This window comes from Typopeltis vanoorti, chromosome 21, assembly GCF_054136105.1.
Source record: "Typopeltis vanoorti isolate ZY-2024b chromosome 21, IOZ_Tvanoo_1.0, whole genome shotgun sequence".
NCBI classification, from domain to species: Eukaryota; Metazoa; Arthropoda; class Arachnida; order Uropygi; family Thelyphonidae; genus Typopeltis; species Typopeltis vanoorti.
This window is the reverse complement of record NC_143569.1, coordinates 63,747,236-63,762,709: the sequence shown is the minus strand read 5'-3', so window position 1 is coordinate 63,762,709 and position 15,474 is coordinate 63,747,236. Positions and strand designations below refer to the sequence as shown.

The 15,474-nt window shown below is 39.8% G+C and overlaps 1 protein-coding gene across 1 annotated transcript in view; it reads left to right on the top strand.

Annotated features, from left to right (window-relative positions):
• Positions 1–15,474, top strand: part of mEFG1 (mitochondrial translation elongation factor G 1) — a 206,466-nt gene that overhangs the window by 181,899 nt on the left and 9,093 nt on the right. The window contains exon 16 of the mRNA XM_090411581.1: positions 13,114–13,182. Coding sequence (XP_090267707.1) covers positions 13,114–13,182 — 69 coding nt within the window. The remainder of the gene's footprint in view (positions 1–13,113; positions 13,183–15,474) is intronic.

Sequence of the window (15,474 nt, the reverse complement as noted above, 5' to 3'; positions counted from 1 at the left end):
CAGTGTGAACAGAATTTGAAAAGAGGTACCATTGGCATAAGAATTGATTGAAAGGAAGTTGAACTGGCAAAACAAGATTGGTGTTACTAAGATGCAGACTAAGAAATTGAGATCCTGCAATAAGAAATATAGGATGTACTATTCAGATTATAGTCATTGGAAAAGGAAGGAGTAGTGATAGCATTCAGTACTAAATATGGAGATAATGGGGAATTAGACACTGAGATTTATTTGTGCCTATAACCATGGTCCCATAGAAGGTTTTACTAAGGTAGAAGTGGAGGATACATTTTTTTGAGTCATTAGAAAAGGCAGCTGGCATGAAGAAATAGAAAGCTGTTACATGTTGGAGATATAAATAGCAACGTATGAAATCAATACTATGTATACAGAAAAAGTGGGAGAATAGACAGACCAAAGCTAATAATAATAGTGAAATATCTGCTGGATGTCTATTCATATTCATGAACAGAAAGGACCAGCCATCAGTAATACCATACTTTAACAAAGATGTGTACAAATTCATACCATTCATACCCCAACTTAGCATCATCAGAGTTAAAGATCAGTACTAAACATCAAGAAGCCTGAATTGCAAAGAAATGGAGCTAGCTAAGGAATTGGATAAGTGCCAGATCGACATAACTGAAACAAAAACTGGTGAGATCTTTCTGAACAATAAATACAAACTGTTATATTCAGGCAATGACAATCAAGGAAAAGAAGGAGTAGCCATAGTTGATGGAAGTTTTTCACTTGGTTATACTATAAATTAAAGATACCAAGAAATTATATACTTTGCTTAATCCTTTATCCGAGTGTAAACAAAAAAAGATTGTGCCTGAAGTATTTTCAGGACTGGGGCAACTGGTATATAGAAGCTAATGACTTCACATCACTTGCCTTAGTATCCCATAATGCAAAAGCACATATCCTTAAGGGTATGTATAATGCTATGCATTATGAGAAGAGTCACTACCCAGACTGGTTTCGACCTTTGAGGTCTCATCAGTGGGAGCCAGACCCAGGTCCTCTGGATCTCGGTTTGGCTCCCACTATATCATTATTGTTTAAATGATATAATGGGAGCTTTTGAATTAAAGATTTGAAATGCATGAAATTTTTTATATAAGTTGAAGTGTGGTCAGTAAGTGGAATAAAAGATTTAGCTAACTGTTTGGCTGTTTTTTTGCTGTTTAATTATTTCTCTTTGTGCTGTATTATGAGAGAAAATATGACTATGTCACTGTCGTTAGATCTTCTTACTAGTTGAAGATTGTCAGTGTGATTTGAAATGGGAAATAGTCACCATTTAATTTTGAACAGGATAAAATTGAAGTTGCTAGCAAAAATAGAAAAATCAGAACTCAGTGGTGGACTCAGGAAGATAAAGAAGCAGGCCTGGAAGAGAAGAATGCATATCAAAAGTCCATAGGAAATAAATCAGTACGTGAGAGAAAACAGAAACTAAGCAGGTATTTTAGTCACTAGACAAAAATCACGGAAAGACTTTGATAAGAAAATAGAGGATCATCCAGAGATCAGTATCCAGCATTGTGGCAAGCTCCTCTTCTAGCATATGAATAGCTTTGTTGGCATCAGCTAGTAGAGTGTGGGTGAGTGGTGTCAATTTGTCCTCATAAGAAAGCAAAACTTGTGCACTTACATATGCAGTGTGAGTCTAAAGCAGTGTTTTAAAAAAGCTAACCTGTTGAGTTGTCTAGAAATCTTCAAGTTTAGTCTGCCATATGATGAGCCTTGCATGTTATGGAATCATACTGATATTTATAAAGAGTATAGAAGAACATAATGCTATACAAAGTTAAGTTGGCACATCCAGATACATGCTGTCAAATACAGCATGCATACAGGCAAAATAGCACAAGCAACCTTCTCTGCAAGGAATTTGAGCATTATCAGCAAAAGAAATATAGTTATGAAAATAGAGATAAGGATAAAGCTACTGTAGTTCTAAACAACTATAATAACACACACAAATTAAGATCCAAATCAAAAACCCCTCAGACTCCTTAAAAATTTCACTTTCTGGCCTATATCTGAGGTCTGGAATGATTTTATCATTCCAGACTGACTGCCAAAAATGCAAAATGAGCCATTATGTCAACTTGTGAATAGCTTGGTCTCACCAACCTAAAAATCAGACATGTAGCCAAAGTACTCTCCCAGGCAACACCTCTTTACACATTAATTTAAGTTTTTTCTGAGGTTATGTATCATCATCAGTGCCCATGGGTCTAATGCTTCACCATTCTGTGCCACTTCTCTCTATCTTGCCAGGTGATGCAAATCTTGAAAACTTCTTCACATCACACATCATCTACCCACTCTTGCCTTGGCCATCCTCTTCTGTTTATACTGTCAGTGATACCAAACATCAAGGTTTTGATCTCTCTACTGTTATCCATTCTGCAGATATGTCCAAAAAGCTTCAGTTTCCTTCAAATTATTTTCTGTATTAGATTCTCTGTGCAGTTTATTTTGCTATATAGTTCTTCACTTGTTGCTTTTTGCACCCATGTTCTTTCGAAAGCCAATATTCATCTTAGAGTCTTTGTTTGACCATTACCCATGACTCACAACTACAGAGAGCAGTTGTGAATATGTTTCCAGCAGTCTCAATTTTATGGTAGGCTCACTGATGCTCACTTTTCTATATCTCATCCATTACCTATAGATTTTGACTAGGCTGTTTAATTTAAGTCTCATCTCTGTCAAGGTACCAAGGGAGTGGAAGGAGAGCAAAATAATTCCTTTGCATAAAGGTGGATCTAAGTCTATGGTAGCAAATTATAGACCAGTTAGTATCTCTGGAGTGGAAAAATACATAAGGAGAATTCAGGAATGGGTGGATAAGAATATTATATTCTATGTAGGGCAGCATGGGGTATGAATGTACCTACCTGTGTTATGTGGGTTTTCTCTAAATAGAATGAGGATCCATCAGTTTATTTAGCATGCAATCAATGTATCCAAGGGTCCATATCGGTATGTTGGTTGTTGAAAGGTTTTGAAGCATCAAAGCCATGTGACCAAATGGAAAATATATCATCTACATAACGAAAGAACTGGGATTTCTTTTGGCCTGCTCAGCTGGTCACCTTTCTTCTTTTATATCCTCAACAGTTTTTTTTGCAGTTCATGTTTAATGATACTGTATGTCCATCTAACTCATAGCTGATTTACTCTCCTGACCTTAGATATACAGTGTGATAATGCTTCCTCCAGATAACTCTTGACTATTCCTAGTGCACTGTGAACATCCTTTCCTTGCAAATCTTTATTCCATGGCACCGTTTCAAGCTTGTCTTAATCACATGCTTTGTAGTTCCACATATACCCCTTCTTAACTAAAATTTCCCCATTTTGCTACCTCCAATCAGGAGCACATGATCACTTTCCCCAATTGGAGGCAATATAGCCACCTTAATTATGGACAGGTCTTCTGATCCTATAACCAGATCCAGTAGTCTCACACTCCCGAGTTCCTTCCATCACATGCTGCTTCAAGTAATTATCTCTTAGTAAATGTATAAATTTTCTTTATTTTCTTTCTTGTCATGTCATCTTTCCTCCTTCCAGTCTGTCTCCAAAGTTAAAATCCCCAGTAATAATTACTGAACTTCCCCTCATTATACTAATCTGCTGATGCAAGTCTTCCTTATCATCCCCAGTGCCCCCCTGGCCTATAGCAGCAACAGTTTTATATTTTTGTCCTATTGGCCTCAATCTCACACCAGATTGCCTCAAAAGAACTGCCATCTGTCCAAATGACTCCCACTCTTTTGGCTTCAATTCATGTTATCATCAGTAGTATCCTCCCTGAAAATGCTAAACTCGTCACATTCTATCCCTGTAACTGTCATCTGCTGTTAGCTAAGAGTGACTAATGCCTATAACTTTTGGTGAAGTTGCACTGACCAATGCCAAAAAGTATTCCTGATTCTTCTAGCATTAGTATATAGAAACTGTAGCATCCTCATAAACTCCTAACCACCTTTACATCCCGAATTGACTATCCCATTCAATATTGTTGTCTGAGAGACTGGATTCTGCATTTTTTGTTCATTCACAAACTCGTTTGCTTAATGGATGCCTTCACACACAGCTCTCTCTAGACACCTGACTCCAAATTCATTCAAGTGCAGTCCATCAACATTATATAAATCCTTCCATCCATGAAACTTAGACCATGGATCCACAAACTCTTCATCGTTCCTTCTCAGCTCATCTATATCATGGCATGGCAGCAGACTTACAAACTTCACCCTCTTGCTCTCCTTTTTTGTTTCTTCCAATAATTCTTTCACATCCTCCTTCATACAGTACTTACTCTCAGGTCATTGGTGCTACCCAAAACAGTCAATTCTTTTACCTTGCCTTTCTGCATTCTGACAGCATCACTGATATTATTGTTTTTTTATTTTATTTTAACATATATTATTTTATCATGCTTTCATGAAATACTTTTATCATAGAATCACCATGAAAAATTATCTCCTTATGCTCTTCTCTCATTTTGTATGATCTTTTTTGCTTTGAAACTCTTGCTTTTTTTTTCTTTCTCTTCTCAGTTCGATTAATCTCTTGATGTTTCTGCAGCCTTTTAATCTTGTGCTCTATCCTGTGAAAGGATTATGTGTAAACATTTCCTTATTCAAGTCTTCCATATTCTCCTAAGTCTTCTATCAATAATCTCTATGCTATTATCATATAGGTCGTTTTCTCCATGCTCATTCTCAAAACACTTATTGGAGGCCTAAAGTGGCTTCAAAGAGGTCATGTTTGTCTCTAGACCAGGGTTTCTGGACTATAGGAAAAAAAAGTCCTTAGCACACCTACAGTACAAAATGCAGTATAGGTTAGCACATAACCTTTCATTGGTGGAAACAACATAAAAATAAATATAAATAAAAAACTTACTATACCCTTGTTGAAAATTTATTTATCACTAGGTTAGACTATAATAGATTTAGTTTAATCCTTTATCCCAGTGAGAGCAAACAAAGTTTGCGCCTGAAAATATCTTCAGGACTAAATATACCCTTGTTGAAAATTTATTTATCACTAGGTTAGACTATAATAGATTTAGTTTAATCCTTTATCCCAGTGAGAGCAAACAAAGTTTGCGCCTGAAAATATCTTCAGGACTAAATATAGTGTTGTACTATCTTATCCAGTATCCAGTAAGTAGTGCAACACCAAGGCAACTCGTGGCAAAGGTGGAGCAAGCTACCAGGCACTTCTAACCCAGTATCTCCCATAATGCAAAACACATTTCCTATGTGGATATGTATACTGTTATGCATTAAAGGGATTGGCCATCTACCCAGACTAGTTTCGACCTTTATTGAGGTCTCTTCAGTGGGAGCCAGGCCCAGAGCTGGAGATACCAGGCAGAAGCAGTAGCAAGTCATCTGTGCCTATGGGAGTTGCCAAAAGGTTTATCACCTTTTTTAAAAATTACTCTGGATTTAGAGAAAGATGTTGAAAATTTATTTATCACTAGGTTAGACTATAATAGATTTAGTTTAATCCTTTATCCCAGTGAGAGCAAACAAAGTTTGCGCCTGAAAATATCTTCAGGACTAAATATAGTGTTGTACTATCTTATCCAGTAAGTAGTGCAACACCAAGGCAACTCGTGGCAAAGGTGGAGCAAGCTACCAGGCACTTCTAACCCAGTATCTCCCATAATGCAAAACACATTTCCTATGTGGATATGTATACTGTTATGCATTAAAGGGATTGGCCATCTACCCAGACTAGTTTCGACCTTTATTGAGGTAGAATGGGAGTTCATGTCTCTCATCATGTCTTTCGACCTTTATTGGCCTTTGGAGAATAAAGCATGCTGAGGATCAGCAGACAGTAAAAGAGGAGTATGATATAAGATAGAGTAGGATAGTAGGAGGTAAAAAGAGGCCTCAGTCAACCTGTTTAGCCTTATTGGCTAATTGGTCTGTAACATATAATCTCAATTTACCTGTTCAGAAAAGGTTAAACATAGACTTTTGTCTCTAGTTCTCATATTATTTTATCTAAAGTAATGATTTACTCCAGTATTAATGGAAGTTCTTTTTATGTTACTAAATATAATATCCTTATTTTTATTCCAGGTATATATATATATATATATATATATATATATATATATATTTTTTTTTTTTTTTTTTTTTTTTTTTTTTTTAACAGGATATAAATAATAGGACTTGTTTAAATATTTATTTTAAATCTAAAATAACGGGACTTAAGGTCCGGTAAGTAGGAATGAATAGGAACTTACTGAGGAACTCGTATACCTGGTACCACTGGGACTTAGAATGGGGAAGAGACTGGCCCGGGAGATGCCGCTCACGAGGAGCAGCACCGCCTCGCAGTAAGCCTTCGCCGCCCGGGTTCTCAGCTCTCCCCCCCTTGTTTGGAGTAAAGAGACCGTGCCAGCGAAAGCTTTGTGGCTAGGGGAAACAGAGTGGTTATTCTTTTTCCTGGGGTGGGGGGGATGGTGGGTTTTTTTTGGGTTCTAAAGAGATATACAGGGCTTGATGCGTCCCTGTATAAGAAAGCATATTATCGGTGGTTTGCAGTATTGATTCACAAATTTAAAGTCTCCTAGTAAGTGCCTTTCTTGTGCAAGAAATTTGTGTAAGTAGAAAAAGAAACCTTTTCTTATTCTTGCATACATTAAATTTGCGTCTCGTACCTGGGATTTTTTCCGTACTTTCCAGATGTGATATTTTAGTACATTGATTAGGAAGATAGTGAACTTTTGGGTTTTTTGGACTGGTGGCGGGAATTGTAGTCGTACTACCTCTTCTACTGTCAGCATGGGGATTCCCAATGCTGTGCTGAGTCTCTGCCAGATGCGTTGGGCTGGTGGGCAAAAATAAAAGAAGTGGTCCACCGTTTCCACGTCCCGGCAGACATCGCAGAATGGGTCGCAAGGGTTAGGTACATACCGGGATTTCACCTGTTTCACCGGGAGCCGCCCGTAGGCTATTCTCCAGGCTAGATCCCGATGAAAAGGCTGTCCCCAGCTATTTTTGATGTTTCTGAAGAGAATTTCATTATTTGTACTAAGATTGGGTGTATCACGCCTGGAAAGTTGGAAGAAATCCCAGTATACTGCTTTGGGTTTGTGTGTGAGGATTGCTATTCCTCTGTCTCTGAGTGTTGTGATCGATTTCACTACTGTACGGTACCACTTGGGCACCCCCCTTGCGCGGGGTCCAGCATAGTCCGTGATCCCAAAGAGGGGGAGGAAAAGTCCTATAAAATATCTAATTAGTAGGCCAGAAATGTGGTTGGAGTTTAAGGCCTTCCGTACGGTTTTGAACGTGTTTGCTTGTAGCAAGCTTCTGTGATCGGGCAGAGCATAACCCCCTTCTTCCTGTTTGAGTTGTAGATATTCTTTCTTTACTTCGCGTTTTCTCCCATTCCAGAAGAAATCCAGGAGTTCTTTTGATAATTTATTTTCTTGTGCCAGTGTGATGCCTGTGATATTGACAGTGTGCATCAGCATTGGGGTGACGATTGTTTTTATTACTGTCGCTCTGCCATAAAAGGAGAAGAAGGTTGGTTTGAACAGCCTTATCCTTTCCCTGCTTGTCTCCTGCAATTTTTGGATTGGTAGTGCTAGGGTGTCTGAAAAGGGCACGCCTAGTATAGTTAGAGGCTGTGTCTGTAGCGTTAAACCGTAGGGAAGTCCAATGCTATGGAAATTTCCGAAACTTTTGATTTGGGTTTTTTGTGCGTTAACGCGAAGACCACTGACTATGCTGAATTTTTGCAGCGTGTGCAGATAGATATAGATGGACTCAGAGTCTCTGAGTGTAGCCACTACATTGTCTGGAGCCTTGGGGAAGTGGAATACCGTTAATTGCGGGGGTGTTATCAATTCTTTTGATTAGGGGTTCTAGTACTAGGGAGAAGAGGAGGGGGCTTAGCGGGCAGCCTTGCCTAACCCCTCTCTTTATGCGGATTGGTTCTGTTAGAAACCCATTAATAGATAGTTGGGTCGTGGCTTCCGCATACATGTTTTTAATTGTACGCCGAAGTCTCGGGCCCACGCCTGTTTTTAGTAGGATGTTCTGCAAGTACCTGTGGTTGACGCTGTCAAACGCTTTCTCCAGGTCAGTGGAGAGAAGTGCCAGGGGGTATTTTTTCTCTTTGGCCAGTTTGATCAAGTCTCTTAACAAAAAGAGATTGAATTCCATAGATCTACCAGGGATCCCATAGACCTGTGAGCTTGTTATTATTTTTTCGATACCACCCTTAAGGCGCGTGCAGATAATTTTTGCAAAAATCTTGTAGTCTACGTTGGTTAGGGAGATTGGACGCCAGTTATTCGACAAAGTCCGATCTCGGTCTTTCTTGGGGATAAAGATGGTGTGGCTCTTAACGAATTCCTCGGGGATGTTTCCCGAAGTGAGGAATTCGTTAAAGATGTTTATTAACGCTGCCAATGCAAATTCCCAGATAGATCTATAGAATTCTATCCCCAGTCCGTCTGGCCCTGGGGTCTTCTTTGTTTTCATCATTCTGTACGTGGCCTTTAATTCGGCTGCAGTTATCGGCCTGTCCTGCAGGGCACTAAGATGATCGGGAAAACGTGTTGCATCCCACTCACTGAAGTCATCCGTGCCCTGCCGGTCAGAGAAGATACCGATATACTGCTGATGAAAGTGACCGAGTATTTCGTGGGTTGAGCGTAAAATCTGGCCCTTCTCCTCGATCTGGTGAATCGTTTTCTCATCATTAGCCGCCACCCGTTGTTGGTTGTAGAATGCGGCGGAAGGTGTTTCCAAATGTCTGAGATAGAGTCTCGTTCGAAAGTCGAGGTCCTCGACTCTACTCTGCCACTCTTGCTGCAGTTCTATTTCTACTTGTCTGATGAGATCTCCGCAGGGAACTCCACTCCGTTCGTTTGTCCGGTACCAGCCGAGTTCCCTGTAGAGATCCCTCAGCCGTTTGCGTTTTTGGTAGGCCCTTTCGCGTCCACATTTTTGGAACAGTTCCCTAGCCTGCCTCTTGAAGGTCAGCCAGTTTTCCCAGTCCCAGTTGGTGTTTGTCCATCCGTCACAGAGGTTCTGTAGCTGGTCGCTGAAAAGACTGGGGAAGGTAGGAGGGAGCCTCCAAGGACCTCTGGCTGTTTCCATCACCTCTGGGAGCATGATTTTTAGTATGACCATCTTGTGGTCGGTTGTCAAGTTATGCACTGCGGTGTGACGTATCCTCTGAACATATTTTTCCAGGTTTTGGGACACGTACACCCTGTCTAGTCTTGTCGATATCTGGCCGCGGCCCCACGTAGTTTCTACTTTGGCGGGGTTATTCCGCCTCCAGATATCGACGAGGTCAAAATTTATACAGCATCGATTTAAAGCGGCAATGCCGCCAGTTCCGTTGTTTGCGTTCCCGCCTATTTTGTCTAGACGTGTGTCTTCCACACAGTTCCAGTCTCCTGCAACTATTAGGTGTTCTGCTCCCAGGAGATAGTTTTCAAGGGCAGAGAAGAAACCACTTCTGTGGTATGGATTGTTCGGGGCGTAAACTGCAGCAAGTCGGATGGTACGGCCACCGTACTTCCAGTCCACCGTTACTAGGCGTCCTGTGGCATCTTTTTGGACGTTGAAGAACCCCCCCGCGATTGGGGGGCGAATTAGTATCCCCACCCCTCGCGAGTGAGCGTCCCCGAAGCACCAGTAGCTGGTGACCGGATAGCTTCTTGAGTTCTCCACGTCCCAATGCTTATAGAAATGGGTTTCTTGTATCAGGAGGATATTAATTTTGTGTGTTAACATTAGCCTCCAGACAGCGCTTTGCGCAAAGGGGTTGCATAGTCCGTTAGTGTTTAAAGTTGCGATTTTAACTTCCGTGTTGGTGTTAGAATGAGGGGGGGCCGTTATCTGGTGTTTGTTTTATGAAACCCGGTTCTGGTTGCACTTTGAGCATCCGAGACAATGACAAGCCTGTCTGTAGAATCCCTGTCTTCGTCAGAGTCCATTTTGTGGACTTGGGGTTGTGCCAATTGATCCATTACTGGGGGTAGGCTCTCTAACATTGTAACGTCATTGTCGAGGGGCTTTGCGCCTATTATTCGACGTTGACCTGTGGTCTCTGTTTCGTCCTCCGATGACATCATGCTGCTTTGTTTTGCTTTTTTCTTTTCCTGTGATTCCGTTTCTCTTGCGCGCTTTGTTGGGGCGCTGGGTGTGACCTCTTCCTCTTTCCTGCAAGCTTCATGGTTTGCCACATTGATGCTGGTGATGTTCTGTGTGTGGCGGCTTGCCTTGGGTATCTTTGGGGTTTTCGTTTCCGTTGCTGCTTCCTTTTCAGCCTGCTGGCCGAGCTCCGGAAAATCGCTCCTTGATATTTTCTCAGGGTTCCCGATGGGCGTTGCCCTAATCGGTGTTATGGTCCCTCCTGTTGCTTCTGAGTGTGTCTTGTACGGACATGTGTCCAATTTGTGGGTCAGAGCCCCACACTTAATACAGGGTTCTGTACAGCTTTCCATTTTATGCTTTGACGATTTGCAATTTCTGCATTGTATTCGAGGGCAATCTGCCCCAAGGTGTTCCTCCGAATTCCATCTAAAGCACCTTTTTTTCACACCTGGGTAGTTCACCATTACCCTCGTTCCCCCCAAAAAAACAAAATTGGGGACTTCTTTTTTCATGTCAATCTGGATTTCAACATCTCCTGTTTTCCATCCTTTATAGTCTGCATACTCCATTGCTTTAATCTCGTGAATTTCCCCCCATTGGCTAAAGAATTTCTTGACTTCAGGTTCGTTCTCTAGGTATTCTAGTGGAAACCTGGTTATTTTTAGCGTTTTTCGTAGGCTCCCTACTAGAAACGGTCTGATTGTTTGTCCACAACAAATGAAACCCTCTAATAATTTCTTTTTTGTTTGTTCGCTTTTGACCACTATTTGAAATCTATTGTTCCCATAAGGTATAAAACCGTATATATTTTCAGCCCCTACTGTTTCGATTAGAGCTCTCGCTAACGCCCGCTGATCTATGGGCTTCGTGAGCTCGATACCGAGCGTCCTAGTTCTAGGCAAAAAATGCGACATGGTTACAGAAATTCCTGACTACTGGGTGTAGAAAGGGAATGTAAGGGAGGGCAAAATCGAGGAACGTTGGGCGTTCCTCGCCGCAAACAAAGCGATACCAGAATAGACGGATACAACAGGCAATAAAAAGAAGAAAAAGGTCTTACCAAAGCTGGGGAACTACTGCGGAATCTGAGCATGGATCTCTCTTTTCGGGCCGTTGAAACTGGATCTTCTTGAGAGGTAGACGTCTGCCTTCGGCCGGAACTTTCTCGGGGGTCCTCAGGAACTGTCTCTGGAATCCGCTGCGTTCTGCCGATGTCGATATTGAGGTCTCTTCAGTGGGAGCCAGGCCCAGAGCTGGAGATACCAGGCAGAAGCAGTAGCAAGTCATCTGTGCCTATGGGAGTTGCCAAAAGGTTTATCACCTTTTTTAAAAATTACTCTGGATTTAGAGAAAGATGTTGAAAATTTATTTATCACTAGGTTAGACTATAATAGATTTAGTTTAATCCTTTATCCCAGTGAGAGCAAACAAAGTTTGCACCTGAAAATATCTTCAGGACTAAATATAGTGTTGTACTATCTTATCCAGTAAGTAGTGCAACACCAAGGCAACTCGTGGCAAAGGTGGAGCAAGCTACCAGGCACTTCTAACCCAGTATCTCCCATAATGCAAAACACATTTGGCAACTCCCATAGGCACAGATGACTTGCTACTGCTTCTGCCTGGTATCTCCAGCTCTGGGCCTGGCTCCCACTGAAGAGACCTCAATAAAGGTCGAAACTAGTCTGGGTAGATGGCCAATCCCTTTAATGCATAACAGTATACATATCCACATAGGAAATGTGTTTTGCATTATGGGAGATACTGGGTTAGAAGTGCCTGGTAGCTTGCTCCACCTTTGCCACGAGTTGCCTTGGTGTTGCACTACTTACTGGATAAGATAGTACAACACTATATTTAGTCCTGAAGATATTTTCAGGCGCAAACTTTGTTTGCTCTCACTGGGATAAAGGATTAAACTAAATCTATTATAGTCTAACCTAGTGATAAATAAATTTTCAACATCTTTCTCTAAATCCAGAGTAATTTTTAAAAAAGGTGATAAACCTTTTGGCAACTCCCATAGGCACAGATGACTTGCTACTGCTTCTGCCTGGTATCTCCAGCTCTGGGCCTGGCTCCCACTGAAGAGACCTCAATAAAGGTCGAAACTAGTCTGGGTAGATGGCCAATCCCTTTAATGCATAACAGTATACATATCCACATAGGAAATGTGTTTTGCATTATGGGAGATACTGGGTTAGAAGTGCCTGGTAGCTTGCTCCACCTTTGCCACGAGTTGCCTTGGTGTTGCACTACTTACTGGATAAGATAGTACAACACTATATATTTAGTCCTGAAGATATTTTCAGGCGCAAACTTTGTTTGCTCTCACTGGGATAAAGGATTAAACTAAATCTATTATATTACTATACCCTTGTTCACCAGTTTTGCTCTTCTTCCACAAATCTTGAATTTTTGGAATAAATACATCTCATAAATTCTACGTTTGACAAAATTGCTGAAATTTAACTCGCCCAACAAAGATGTCTTTGTTGGACTACAAGAAATTATACTGAAACAAAAAAAAAAAAAATCCTTGATATATAAAATTTGAGAAGCACTCTGTCCTAGACAGATTTAAGTCTTGCGATAGAAGACTGACAGTCATGATAATACTAAATAAAACAAATTAAAATTTATATGAAAACAGATATTTTGTGACTTTGAACATTGTATTAATATCAGTTGCCTTTGGATAAATATGAAAATATGAAATCATCTCTAGACTGATAATATTTCACTGCATAATGAGCTTGTTTTATATATTATTATGATATTACTATTTCTTATATATTTACATAAATTTATATAAAAATTCAATTTTTTTTCCGAAATTTATCAGCTTATTTTGCTTTATCTAGTTCATTGATATGTCATATGTCAATTTAAATAATGATCTAAGTAAAATTTTTGTATTTCATTCCAGGTGATCATCACATTGTAGATTCAAATGAGATATCGTTTATACTAGCAGCTCAAGGAGCTGTTAAACAAGGTAATTTTGAAAATGCATATCGTCTGATGTTAATACATTATAATTTGTTCTGTTTCTGCATTTTTTTGTATACTTTTTCAGAAGCAATTCAACCCAGTGTCATAGTTTTAATTCACTTATACTAGCAAGAAACTTGAAAAGTTGTAGCACTAATTAATGACATCAAATACACACAGAGTGATCAAAATTAAAATATTTCTGTTTAAGGCCTTGTGGAACACCACCCAGTGGTCCAAATGCTGCAAAACTTTGCAGGAATGCATTGTGCAACATGTGGAAGCAATGTCTGGGGGGAGGGGAAGGGGAGTAGTTCCAAAATTCACCAATAAGAGCACTGTATGATGTACCGAATGTAGATATAGTAATTTTTCTGTGTGTGTAAGAAGGAGAAAGGCAACATAAGCATAAATAGCACATTTTTATTCACTTCCATTATGCGTCCACAGGCTCTACTGTTCGATGTGCTGCCCTTCCCGGTATGCCACAAACTACATCCTTTGCACAGTGTGTTCAATGGCAGAATGCAGCTGGTTGGAACTGATGTTGTGCATGTGCTGCTTTATTTTGTCTTTCAGCACTGGCAGGTTATCAGGATGATCCTGGTAAACCCTGTCTTTGACAAATCCCCAAAGCCATAGATCACACGAGTCTGATCAGGTGAATGAGGCAGCCATGAAGTAGGAAATGCGTGGCTGATCACTCTGGCTTCTGTGAAATGTTCTCGAAGAGCATCCTGTGTGGATTGACCGATGCATGTTTTAAAAATAATCAAAGTGGAACAGCTTTCAGATGTAGACTATAGATATATTATTGGAAGAAAATTGAAGGAATGTGAAAACAAAAATCAAACCAAGAAAACAAGTCAGGAAGACATGTGGTAAAGATGCCTGCAAAAAATCCTTCAGAAAGTTCCTAATAAGTAAGTCAGCATGTGTTCTGACAGAATACAAAGAAAAACATAAGAAAGCAAAGCAGTATATAAAAGTAGCTAAACAAAAATCACAGGAAAACTTTGGCTATAAATATAGAAGATAAATATTGTGAAAGTGATAAATTGGGCTGGAGGCTATTGAAAAAGCTCAGAAATGAAGGAAAGAGTACAACAATAAAAGTAACCAGAAATTATAAAAATGGCATGAAACTGAAGAAAAAAATATTCTATATGTCTTGAGTAATTACTTTGAAAGAAAAATCGCTAAATGAAATGAAAAATGACATAACAGAACAGTGGTTGTGAAAATAGTTAAGAGGAACCTAATCAGGAGTACATATCAATACTTGAGGTAGAAAACTACCAAAAACCTAAAATATGGAAAGGCAGCTGGAGTAGATAATACTCATGTTAGAGACTTAAAATGAAGTGAAACAGCACTGAGAAAAGATAGTTTTTTTAATTATTTAATTCTTCCAGTATTTTGTCGTCACTGAGACATCATCAGAGAGCACAATATGATACTTGTAATACACATGTAAAGGAGGAAACACATAGACAGAAGACTAGAGCCCTAACTAGGTGGGGCACCGGTTGGCTGCCTAGGATGCAAACTGGGATCTCAAAGTATTAGTGTTTCCCATATTTTGGGAAGTTTAATGCAACCATATTTATTTAAATTATGCTGATTTCTGAGAACAGCTTCAGATTCCAAAAATAGTCTTTTCTGGATTAAATGCGATGAAGCATAGTGGCCTTTTTCCGGTTCATTCTATGAGCCTTATTTAAAGTATGGTGCACAAGACCCAATTGACCATAGTCAATCATAGCGCTTTCATGCAGATATTGGCTGATCCTCCTGTCTGTCCATAGTAGGCCAATTTTCAGGAACAGGGCACTTTATATACTTTAGCTACACACACAGAGAGATGAGGGAGCTGATCTTTAATAGAACATAAGGGTAGCAAGCTTTTTGGTGGGGCTTGAGAGCCATGTAGAGATTGTGTTTCTTTATGATGCAGGGGGGTGATGATAGCATTACTAAAATCTTTTTGAAGAGAAGTTCGAGGATTGGGGTAAGGATTGATTATTTTTTTTATACTATGGGAACTGTAGCCATTAGATAAGAAGTTGGTGTATATGATTAAGTTCTGCTGTAAGAGAGGACTCACTAGAACAAAATGTTATAGACTGTTGGTAAGTATTTTAAGAATACCTTATTGTTGAAAGGGGGAGGAAAGTTTGTGAAAATATCTGCCTCTATGGGTGAGCTTCTTGTATATTGAAGGACAGGCATGTTACCAAGGTGTCTAGAAAGACTATTATTACTTTGTTTTTCCATGGTAAATTGGATTCTAGAG